The sequence below is a fragment of the Danio aesculapii genome, chromosome 11, assembly GCF_903798145.1.
Source record: "Danio aesculapii chromosome 11, fDanAes4.1, whole genome shotgun sequence".
In the NCBI taxonomy this organism is placed as follows: domain Eukaryota; kingdom Metazoa; phylum Chordata; class Actinopteri; order Cypriniformes; family Danionidae; genus Danio; species Danio aesculapii.
Window position 1 is genome coordinate 46279095 of NC_079445.1, and position 12124 is coordinate 46291218.

Sequence of the window (12124 nt, forward strand, 5' to 3'; positions counted from 1 at the left end):
AGAAGAAAAAGTAAGGGTAAGACGAGATATAAATGCAAAGTTGAGACTGAATTTTGTAAGATATAAACTCAGAGTTTTGGAAAAACTCATTTGTGGGATATATAAGACTTTTGGGGGAACTCAATTTTAAACAATATAGTCAGACTTGACGGTTCATTCCGCTGTGGCGACCTCAGATTATTAAGGGACTAAAACGAAAAGAAAATGAATGAATGAGTTTTGTGAGAAACTCAAAACTAATCTAAGAATTTCAAGATTATGAAAAGTAGAAATGATGATAATGTAATAAAAACAATAAGCTTAATTTGAATATTCAGTGGTGGAAACAAGCTTTCATAGAAAAGTATGAAGATTATAATGAGCAGTCGTTCACTGTAGAGTCCGCACGCTGTAATATCTGAGAAATACAGCACATTTCTGCACTTATCTCTGCTGCTCTTCACTAACGCCATTAGCAGACGGGTCAGCGGCTCTTTGTGTTTCTCACTGACCGGCACATTCCACCTTATCCAGCGTTAAAGAGGACAGATTATGCAGAAATCACTTTTATATGTGGTGTAAACCCAGGTGTGTGTGTGTGTGTGTGTGTGTGTGTGTGTGTCAGCAGTGTGTGAATATCTCCAGCCTCTAATGCTAAACATGAATTATAGTTTGATTGACATTCTCCCTTTGTACGTGTCATCAGAGGGGGAAAGCCACGCCCACTAGTGCCCATCTCTCTATCTCATTAGCATAAACAGCAGCCCTGAGTGAGAAGCAGCCGTCTGTCCATTAGCCATTAGAGTGTTTGAGCTGCTGAAGATAATGTCAGCATAGACTAAGAGGATTATAGATGTGGAGTTTTAGATGAACAGCGACATAGACTGACACACTCACACTGAAGCACACACTGCTGTTTTACATCTGTAGCTCCGCCCTCTTCTAAAAAGAGCACAATCTCATTTGCATTTAAAGCGACAGTCACCAAAACACCACAATTAGGATCAAAGCCTGAAAGGGTCAGAGAGCTAGAGGACATTATCTCTGTGATATTCTCAGCTCAAACACACACACACACACACGTCAGAGACTTATTTACAGCTTGTATACAGAGATGCACAATAGATCCCCTTTAATAAACCACACATACACTGCCGTGACTCCAGTGTGAGCGACTGACCTGCGTTCACTTTATTCCAGTTCATCAGTGCAAATCTCAACTACAGTAAGAAACATGATCATATTTACACGTTTATGTAAAGCACGTCAATGACGGTCCATTTCTATTGGCTGCCTGCTGATGCTCCTCCCCCTTGGGTGTCATGTGACCTGGGTCGGCGTGTCAGTAGACGGGTGGCTGGTAGCTAGTCTGTCCAGACGGGTTGGGGTTGGGAATAAAGGGCGGCTGCTGGTAAATATCTGGTCCGGTGTTCTGGAAGGACGGATATGTTGGCGGAGTGTATGTGCTGGGGTATGGGGACGAGAGGTCGGGTGGAGGATCCGTGTAGCTCTGGGTCACTTCTTCAACACCCTGACGAAATCTCACCACAGCGAAGTATGTTAGCGCTCCCTGAGGAGATCAGATGTTCATTAATGACATAGATGGAAGAGTAAAGTTATATAGTGTAAAGGATATACAGTATTAAAGTCAGCCCTCCTGAATATTTTATTCCCCAATTTCTGTTTAACTGAGTGAAGATGTGCTCAACATTTCTAGTCATAATAGTTTTAATAACTCATCTCTAATAACTGATTTATTTTATGATTTTATTAATTAGGGTAAAGTTAGGGTAATTAGGCAAGTCATTGTATAACAGTGGTTTATTCTGGAGACAATCCAACACTAATATTGCTGAAGGGGCTAATAATATTGACCTTAAAATGGCTTTAAAACAATTAAAAACTGCTTTTATTCTAGCTGAAATAAAACAAATAAGACTTTCTCCAGAAGAATAAATATTGTCAGACATACTGTGAACATTTCCTGAATCTGTTCAACATATATATATATATATATATATATATATATATATATATATATATATATATATATATATATATATATATATATATATATATACATACATACATACATACATACATACACCCACACACAGTTGAAGTCAGAATTATTAGCCCCCTTTTTTTTTTTTCCCCAAATTTCTGTTTAACAGAGAGCAGATTTCTCTAACAAATTTCTAATCATAATAGTGTTAATAACTCATCTCTAATAACTGATTTATTTTCTCTTTGTCATGATGACAGTAAATAATATTTGACTAGATATTCTTCAAGACACTAGTATTCAGCTTAAAGTGACATTTAAAGGCTTAACTAGGTTAATTAGGTTAACTAGGCAGGTTAGGGTAATTAGGCAAGTCATTGTATAATGATGGTTTGTTCTGGAGACTATCGAAATAATATAGCTTTAAGGGGCTAATAATATTGACCTTAAAATGTTTCATAAAATAAAAACTGCTTTTATTCTAGCTGAAATAAAACAAATAAGACTTTCTCCAGAAGAAAAAATATTATCAGACATACTGTGAACATTTACTGAATCTGTTAAACATCATTTGGGAAATATGAAATAAAAATAAAAGTGGGGCTAATAATTCTGACTTCAACTGTGTATATATATATATATATATATAATTGTATATCACATATAAGTGACTATTTATTTGTTACACTTTAATTTCCTTTTAAGAGCACTCGGTCTTAACTTTCACTTTTCTGCAGATGACACTCAAATCTATATTCACTCAAAAGCAGATGGCAATATGGCTGTATCCTTTCTTTCCCAGTGTCTTTCTGAGATTAAAAATGCATGTCTGAAAATGTCTGAACAGTGATAAGATAGAAGTAATGCTTATTGTTTCACTGCATAAGTTGCAAAAAAGCAGAGTAGACTTTCCTAAGTTTGGATGACTCTGCTTTAGAGTTTCAAACTAAACTAAACAATCCGGCTGTGGTATTGATGCCAACCTTACATCTGAACCGCATGTGCGGAACACAGTCAAGACATCATTTTTTCATCTGCGATACATTGCCAAACATTATCCCATGCTGCCCTTTTCTGTTGCTTAAAAATGAACACCTTTGTGTTCTCTCGTGTTGACTATTGTAACGCTTTGCTGGCTGGATTTACAAAAGCTACCCTGAACGAGTTACAATTACAAAAATCAGCAGCTAGAATTCTGACCAGGACCAGTGCAAGACAGCACAAAACTCCTGTTTTGAACACTACACTGGCGTCCTGTCAGATTTTAAAATCCTCATGCTTGCGTACAAGGCCTTGAATGGTCTAGCATCACAATATTTATCTGAGCTTTTAATCCCATACACTCCTAGACGTGCTTTACGCTTGTCTAATGCTGGTCTTTTAACTGCTCAGTCAACACGGCTAAAACCTATGGGAGACCAGGCAATCTCTTCATTGACACCTCAATTGTGGAACTCTTTACCCTCTGATATTTGCAATGCAGAATCCCTGAGTACTTTTAAATCATCTCTTAAAACTTACTTTTTTAGGGTAGCTTTTATTTGACTTTTATATGATTTTTAGATCTATTACAATGCTATTTTATTAATGCATTTTGTTTTGCAGTTATCCTTGTGTCTTTTACTGCTGCACATTTGATGTCTGTAAAGTGCCTTGTGATGCCACATTTAAAGGCGCTAGATAACAATAAAATGTCTTATTATTTATTAAAGTACAGTGCTCTGATTAAAAGAATTAATATTATACTAATATTTTTTACAGGATGCCTTAACTCATGATACAAGAACCTGAGGGTCACTGAATTTCCACTCGCAAGCTGTTTATTTATTTATTTATTTATTTGATTTTGATCATCTTCTCAACCTCAGCTATAGACATCAGTGTCGTGACAGAAAGAAGACATGCGCTGGGTTCATCTGTAGTGTTTTGCCTATAAAAGTCTGTTTTTGCTGCACTGGGTGTCACTCACACACTCACCCATGAGGCGATTGAGAAGAAGGAGAACGCGATGACGGCGTGTACAGCGTCGGTGGGAATCCCGCTGCGGTCAGAGGTTTTGGACCACTGATCCGCCATCAGACAAAAACACACAAACCACAGGAACGTCCAGCAGCCTGGGAACATACACACAGTATTGAGCAATCACAACAAATAGAGCTGGCAAAAATCTCTAAGTGCTGATAACCATATATATTGTGCATCATTTCTGTACATTAAGTCAATAGTTTATATACAGTTGAAGTCTAAATTATTAGCCTCCTGTATATTTTTCCCCAATTTCTGTTTAACAAACAGATTTTTGAGCTCCATTAACTGATGAATAGATGATATTTGGATTGGTTTATTAAATGAATATGAAAATATGCAGAGGATTAAAGCATCCGAGGTGTCAAACACTAACACAGGAAGAGGCCATGAGTGAAATGAGCTTAAGTCTGACTCGCTTTACAGTAAACAAACACATTTTCAGGCCGCTTCGAGTCTACACTGGCACACTTATAATATCATAAAGGTCATGTGGAAAGAAGAGGCAGCACACTTTCCACTGACAGAGGAGACGCCACTGAATATAGATGAGAATGAACGTTAGTTTTCAGACTGATCATGACCTGCGAGTACAGCAACATTTTCCTTAAACTGGAATGACATTGCAATATTTAGTTTCTCTGTGCTATATATAGCGATATTAAAAACTATTCCACCAGATGGCTTGAACAACTCAATCTTAAAAGAAATCATTCATTTAGATTGATCAAGGTAAGGGTGTGAATCATGTTTAGAAAAATATTAAACAAATTGCCAGAAAAAATAATTGCAAGCAAAGGAAAAAAGTGAAACAGACAGTGCTTTATGGGTTTCCCGAAGAGTCAAACAGTATTCAGGTATAGAAATTAAACATTGAAATGTAGCTAAAACACTGTATAGTCTTTATTGTATTAATTCAGGAAAATAACTCCTCAATTAAAGCTACAAATGTACTTTTTTTTTGCGCCTGAACGTTTAAAACGAAGTGAAATGCCTTATTCACATCTGTTCTGCTGATCAACTGTACAATTCAACACTGCTTATCCTGCGATGTGACTGTTGCAGACACACACACATTGCGATATCAATGCTTAAACCATATATTGTGCAGCCCTACAACAAATGTAGAATTTACAGTAAACTAAATGCATTATTAGTGTGAAATAATGCTTAAACATGATGGGATTATTCCACTCTGTTACTAATTTAGAAGTTGTTTGTGTGGGCTTGTATTTTACAGTACTGTACACACGTCTCTGGCAAACAGTATTATTGGATTTACTACAGTCACACAACTGGCAATTTCACATCAGTCACATCCATAACAGAAAGACGTCGCATCAATAAACCAAGCTTTAACCTTATAAATGCAAAAATGTCAAGTAATAATATAATATTAGACTAGATATTCTTCAAGACACTAATATTCAGCTTAAAGTAAAGGCTTAACTAGGGTAATTAGGGTAAAGTTAGGGTAATTAGGCAAGTCATTGTATAACAGTGTTCTGGAGACAATCCAACACTAATATTGCTGAAGGGGGCTAATAATATTGACCTTAAAATGGGTTTAAAACTATTAAAAACTGCTTTTATTCTAGCTGAAATAAAACAAAAAAGACTTTCTCCAGAAGAAAAAATATTAGAGGAAATACTGAGAAATTCCTCAATCTGAGAAACATCATCTGGGGAATATCTGAAGAAAACAGGATTCACAGCAAGGTAAATGACCAATGATTCTGACTTCAACTGTAGGTAAAGTGTAAAGTTAAACCTGAGAAGGCCAGATCCGCCATTACGATGTACTTCCTCTCCTGAGCGTTGCTGATCTGCTGCAGAATCACATCGGCCAATAGGAAGCCCACGCAGGCCAGGAAGGCGATCACACCGATGCCCACCCCATAATGACAGGCGCCGTCGTTCCTGTTGAACACACACCTGACCTCGGCTTCATCAGTACTGTTCACGTAGCCTTCAGCGGTGATGGAGGAGAACACCACGATGGCAAACACCTGACGTCCAGAGAACACACACACATGAAAATACTACACAAGCACACTCATTTCAGTGTGATGATGTATTCCTGACTGAAACTGATTATTGAGTAGGGGGCGGAGCTTTAATTTTTAGCTCCTGGTCTAATGTTGCACTCACAGCAAATTAACAGTTAGATAGGGCGTGGCTACTTATATTTCGCCCAAACAGAGTCAGGACTGCTGTTCCAGAGCAGAAACATGGGCAGATATTAACATAGATTTTTAATCGATTAATCAATTAATATAGTTGTTGTGTTACCATAGCAATTAGCAACTATAGAATATCACAACAGATCAGTTACTATAGCTGTTGTGTTACCATAGTAACTATAGAATATCACAACAGATCAGTTACTATAGTTGTTGTGTTACCATAGCAACTACAGAATATCACAACAGATCAGTTACTATAGTTGTGTTACCATAGAAACTATAGTATTACAACAGGTCAATTACTATTGTTGCATTGTTACCATAGCAACTATAGAATTACCACAAAAGACCAATTACCATAATTGTTGTTACCATAGCAACTATAGAATTTCACAAGCAGATCAATTACTATAGTTGTGTCACCATAGCAACTGTAAAAATCCCCAAAACATTAAAGTATTTCACTATAGTATGATTCAAAAGCACCACAGTAAAGTACTATATTATTTGTTCATATGTGAATTATTTCAGTGTAAACTTTACACTCTGAATGTATATCGGCATCATCGGTATCAAACTTCACATAAAAATCGAGCAGCTTTCTGAAGACCTATTATTATATTATGTATAAAAGTTTCACCAAACAGACCCAGAAGTATACCTTGAACAAGGAGAGCAGAAAGATGTCACAGCCACACACACACACACACCTTCCGGTTGAGAGGGTTTTCATGCAAGTGTGCCACAGAAGCACACAAATCACACTTCACAATCACCGAAGAGAAGCATTATGGGGTTCAGCTCTCATGTTACCTGCCATCTGCTGAGCACGGGGACATTCTGTACAGCAGACCCATCACATGACCAGACACTAAGAACTAACTAACACTACTGCTGTGCAAACAAACCTGTGAGTGTGTGTGTGTGTGTGTGTGTGTGTGTGTGTGGTAAACAAAGTAAAGAGAGAAAATCCAGACACACTTGACAAGGTCAGCAGATACCAGCAGATATGAGTGGAAAATCTCTTCATATTCAACAACAGCTAAATTAATCAGTTTATTTACCTGCATTTACTCTGAAAACTAAACTGCCTCTGACCTATCCTTTACTGGTCAGCTAAATCAACCCATATAGAGCATTTTGAGGGATGTAAACAGAAACAACGGTCCCAATGTATTTCCTGTTTTACGTTTTTAATTTCTACAGCTTCGAGAATCCAAAAAGAGCCACATATTGATAAATAAGGTTATGATAGCTGTTTTAACATTAAATTATGACTGAACTGCCTCTTATTACAGTTATGAAATAGTTTGATAACAAGCAGGAAATGTTCATGGGCCAATACCATGACCACATTGAAATGGCCTAAAGTACACAATGGCCTATAATATACACATTATCATTGGAATTACAAATATGTACATATGTTCAAATATATATATATATATGCTCATATATGGCCATGTATTGCATTTCTGTATGGGAAGAAAAGCCTTTCTAGACAAGAACAAAATTAAGTTAACTCATATATTAAGTTAAGATTAAGCTATAATGCTTGCATTCATTAAGTTATGAGCAATTCCATTCGAATGTCAACCTTGCCATCAAAAGAACTAAGTTTTCACCAAAATACTGAATATCTTCTAGGTTTTTTATGTAGACTTGTATATTACAGTGCTGTAAAAAAACTCAAAATGTCTCTGTTAATGTTTTCAAACTATTTCATATCTGCCACATCCATAATGAAGAGACGCCACATCCATAACGAACCTTTTTCCTCATAAATGCAAAAATGTCAAATTAAATCAAATCTGTCATGTTTATTCTACAGTGAGCAACTCTTCTCCTTTTGATTAGCATTATTTCCTTTGGGTTGTGCCGTTTAATACACTGTAGGGTTATTGCAATTCCATTAACTCACATTACGATACTATACTAGCTGAAGTATCATAATACCAAGTAGTATTGCAATACTGTAATTCATATCTCAAATCTATGAAATAAAGAAAATTGTCAGAAACACTATATTTTATTTGTTATATTATATATATATATATGTTTTTCTTTTTTTGTGGGGTAGGGGAGGGGGGTTCACCTTTAATGGATAGGCCTACGTGAACTGAATTCATAATTCCCTTATTATTGAAAAAAGTATTTGCACATCACCTAAATGCATTAGTTATTTTTGTTTATTTTGTAGATACAAAGATACAAATTATACCAAACAAAATTTGTTACAAAAAGAGTAAATTAGGCTATATAAAGAGGTCCAAACTTGTTTCAATGTTTCCTGTTGCTCTTTTGGGTTTTTCATCTATTATTTTTTTGTCCTATCAGTAAGAATGCAAAGTTGTTGTAGCTACTAAATCATATTGACAGGAACAGAAATGAACTGATTCAGATGTGCGTTCGAACTGAAGCGTCAGAAAATGTGCAATAGGCTAAAGGTGTGAATTCTACACAGTTTTGCAACTCCACAGACTATTCAAATAAAATGGTGTATTGTTGCGCAAGCGTGTGTATTTTACTGACTTTTCCACATGTAACATTACGTATTGTAGATAGACCATTAATGACGATACTACCGTTTATAAACTACAGTGGCACCGCCATTATTTTGGAGCCATAGTATCATGATACTACCATAGTACCGGTAAACCGTGCACCCCTCGTACACTGTAAACTCGCATACTTTTTTGGTAACATCCATATCACATCTTTATTTTCCTCATTTAAAGTATAAAAATTGTTTACGGACTCACATTTTCTGATCCCACAAATCGATGTTTCAATATGATGTTAACATACTTTCTGTGTGAATTTATCTTTTAAGTTTAGACAGCAAATGTCACATCCATACAATTAAAATTGCTCTTATAATGAAAGTAAGCAAGATATTCTTATTTTAAATCAAAAACAAGATTTTTTATTGCTTTAATATTTATGGAAAAACTCACTTAAACAAGTTTTTTTTGCTTCAAAAACAATTGAGACATTTGACATCATAATGCTTCTTGAATTAATCATTTTTAAATATTTAGACGGTAAAAACAAGGCAAAAACTAATTAAAAATGTTATTATATATTTTAAATGTGATGAATGTGACAACACAGAAAATAATCAATCAATAATAATGAGCATTGAGCTGAGCACAGGAACTCCTGAGTCATACAGCTTGATTTGTAAACATTTACATTTATTTCTGTAAACTAGTGCTTTATAATATGCAGATTAATTCAAATTAGTTTAACATAAATAAAGTTAAATAAAGGATTTACAAACTGTTTGACCATCAGTTGCCGCTCTGTTGAACACAATAGAGTATTAAGATCAATTCAGTTCAACTCATGTCCATGTTGTCAATTTTAGTGCGAATTTATAAACTTTGTTTGTTTATGAAACTTAATATAATTAATACCATTAAACTATTGTGGTTTTATACTATAAAAACCTAACTCAAACACGCAGACTGTTCATCAATCGAGTAAAAGTGACGCACGCACAGAAACTCCTGTATTTTGAGCACATTTGGATCAGATTGTGGATCGCGACTCACCCAGCTGAGGAATCGAACCACCGTTTGGGGCTGTTTGATGAATTTGACGTGGTCGAATCCCGCTCCGGCGAGAGAAGCTCCGTACGCCACACTGCGCGACTCCATCGGTAAAAGACACACTCAAACTCACACACATACACACACACGACAGCTGAGAGCGCAACACGAACACACAAACACACACACAACCGGCGCAGCTGCTGCTTCTGATCCGCTGTCAGACTCCCCGATGAATCGTTTTAATTGAACCGGATCTTTTGGGTTATGCAGGCGAACGCAATGAGAGGTTTTGTTCAAACTAACCGTTCAAAGGAACCGATTCGCTGAAACACATGCTGGTAATCCAGTAAGTACAATTAAATCACGATTGTTTAATGTTTAATAATGAGCTTATTATGATATTAACACAGAGTCGTGACCAATGCAGTTGAATGATAGCGAACAATCGATTATGTTTACTTTACCACATAAAAAAAGACTAATTTATATAGTAAATACTAGTGTTTTTTAACAAAAATTCTTGAATTTATGTGTTGTGGTTATTTTATAACACAAAAGCTATAGGAGTATAAACCAATGATTGTAGCTTCATACAACTATAAACCAAAAGAGTATATGCAGAGCTAGTGATTCTTCCCATACTGATACGGTTCCTTTTACAGCATCGATGTTGTAATGTATTTAAAATACAATCAGTTTAATAGACTTTGGCATTCATTTAGTTGCTCAAGCGTAGAACGAGACAAACATTTGTTTACTGCACGTGCCCGTCAGAATCGGCAGGCTAGCGCAGAAGCTCTATTGCATATACTGGGGTAAAATAAATGTTCATATTTTAAAGACATGTAGGGCAAAACTGTAATTTATTGCAGTGTTACTTATACAATCTGAGACCCATTTATATGGGATATCACTCAGCCAGTGGAGATTGCTGATTTTTAAAGAAAACAGACCTTAAGTGTGCCAATTTTGCAATGGCATACAGTTTACCGGACGCGCACGACCCAGGTAATCGACAAATTAAAAGTCCTTTCAAGAGTTCACACTTAGCTGATGATTGTTTATAAAGCTTGTTTGGCATGGTGTCCCGGGAGAGAGCCCTGAGCTCCCTCCTGTTTGCAAGGAGTTTGAGCTCAGGTAGATCTGGAGAACCCCCCCGCTGTAGTAGCTAATGAACAGATAGTGATCGCTCTTAAGAGATAACTACTTACTAGGAGCATGTATATGGTGCCGATTTGGATTAGTCAGTTCACTTAAGTTGCATGTTTTGGACGGTGGGAGGAAACCAGGGAACCCAGGGGAAACCCACATGAGCATGGGGAGAACGTGTAAACTCCACACAGAAACGTTGGCTGGCTTTGTAAGGACTAGAACCAGTGACGTTCTTGCTGTGAGGCAGCAGTGCTAACCACTGGACCACCGTGCCACCCATCTAGGAAAGGAGGAGGAGTAGGGGTGGAAGGGGGGATTCTTCAAAACAAAGATGGCTGTCATATGGAACTGAGGGTGTTTATAGTGGCTTAGGAATCGTCTGATTGGTGAATCATAAAATTGCATAATGCAGGACCAGCCGCAACCATTCATAAGCACATGATCCTCTCCAAATTAGTTTATAAATAATCTTTACTTAGCATATTTCAGCATATACCAATCTATTACAGTTTATCAGTTCACTACAGTTAATACTACAGTATGCTGGAGCATTCAATAGCAAAGAGTTGCTAATACCATAATATATGCCTTATCAATGGTGGAAAGAGTACTGAAAAATCATACTCAAGTAAAAGTACCATTACTTGCCTAAAATGTAGTGCAGTAGAGTAAAAGTATCTGTTGTAAATATTACTCAAAGTATGAGTAAAGAGTAGCCCTTTTAACAGTACTCAAGAGTAGTGAGTATTACGCTGTAGAAAGCTGATGCATTTACATGTAATTTGTGGATGTGTGTAAACGTAACATTCTGTAGTGCATCTAGTTATTGCCCAGCAGGCACACAACATCATCAGACGTTAATATTAGGGTAGGTTTAGGTTGTGACGTCAGGTCACCAAAATTCATAGTCTAAGCCATGTCTAAGGACAACGTTATTTTGATGTCAAATAATGACGTCAAATGACGTTGATAGTTGGTTGATTTTAGGTTGATTTTAGGTTGTGTTCGAAAGTGACCAAAATCCAACGTCAAGCCGACATCTTAAACCAGCGTCCTATTGACGTCAGATTCTGACATTTATTTATCGGGTATGGCAACCAAAATCCAACATCTGTGAATGTGTGGTAACGTCCACACATCGTCAAGTTGTAGCATCATTAGACGTTGATATTTGGTTGATTTTAGGTTGGAAGTTGGACACTGACATCGGCCTGATGTTG

The 12124-nt window shown here is 36.5% G+C and overlaps 1 protein-coding gene across 1 annotated transcript; it reads right to left on the minus strand.

Annotated features, from left to right (window-relative positions):
- Positions 1–1140: 1140 nt before the first annotated feature.
- On the minus strand, positions 1141–9955 carry syngr2b (synaptogyrin 2b). Its single transcript, XM_056467756.1, has 4 exons — positions 9753–9955; positions 5781–6018; positions 3962–4098; positions 1141–1549 (listed from the first exon to the last, which is right to left on the minus strand). Exons 1-4 carry the CDS (start codon positions 9855–9857, stop codon positions 1322–1324), a joined length of 708 nt encoding a protein of 235 aa, XP_056323731.1. The 5' UTR covers positions 9858–9955; the 3' UTR covers positions 1141–1321.
- Positions 9956–12124: the final 2169 nt, after the last annotated feature.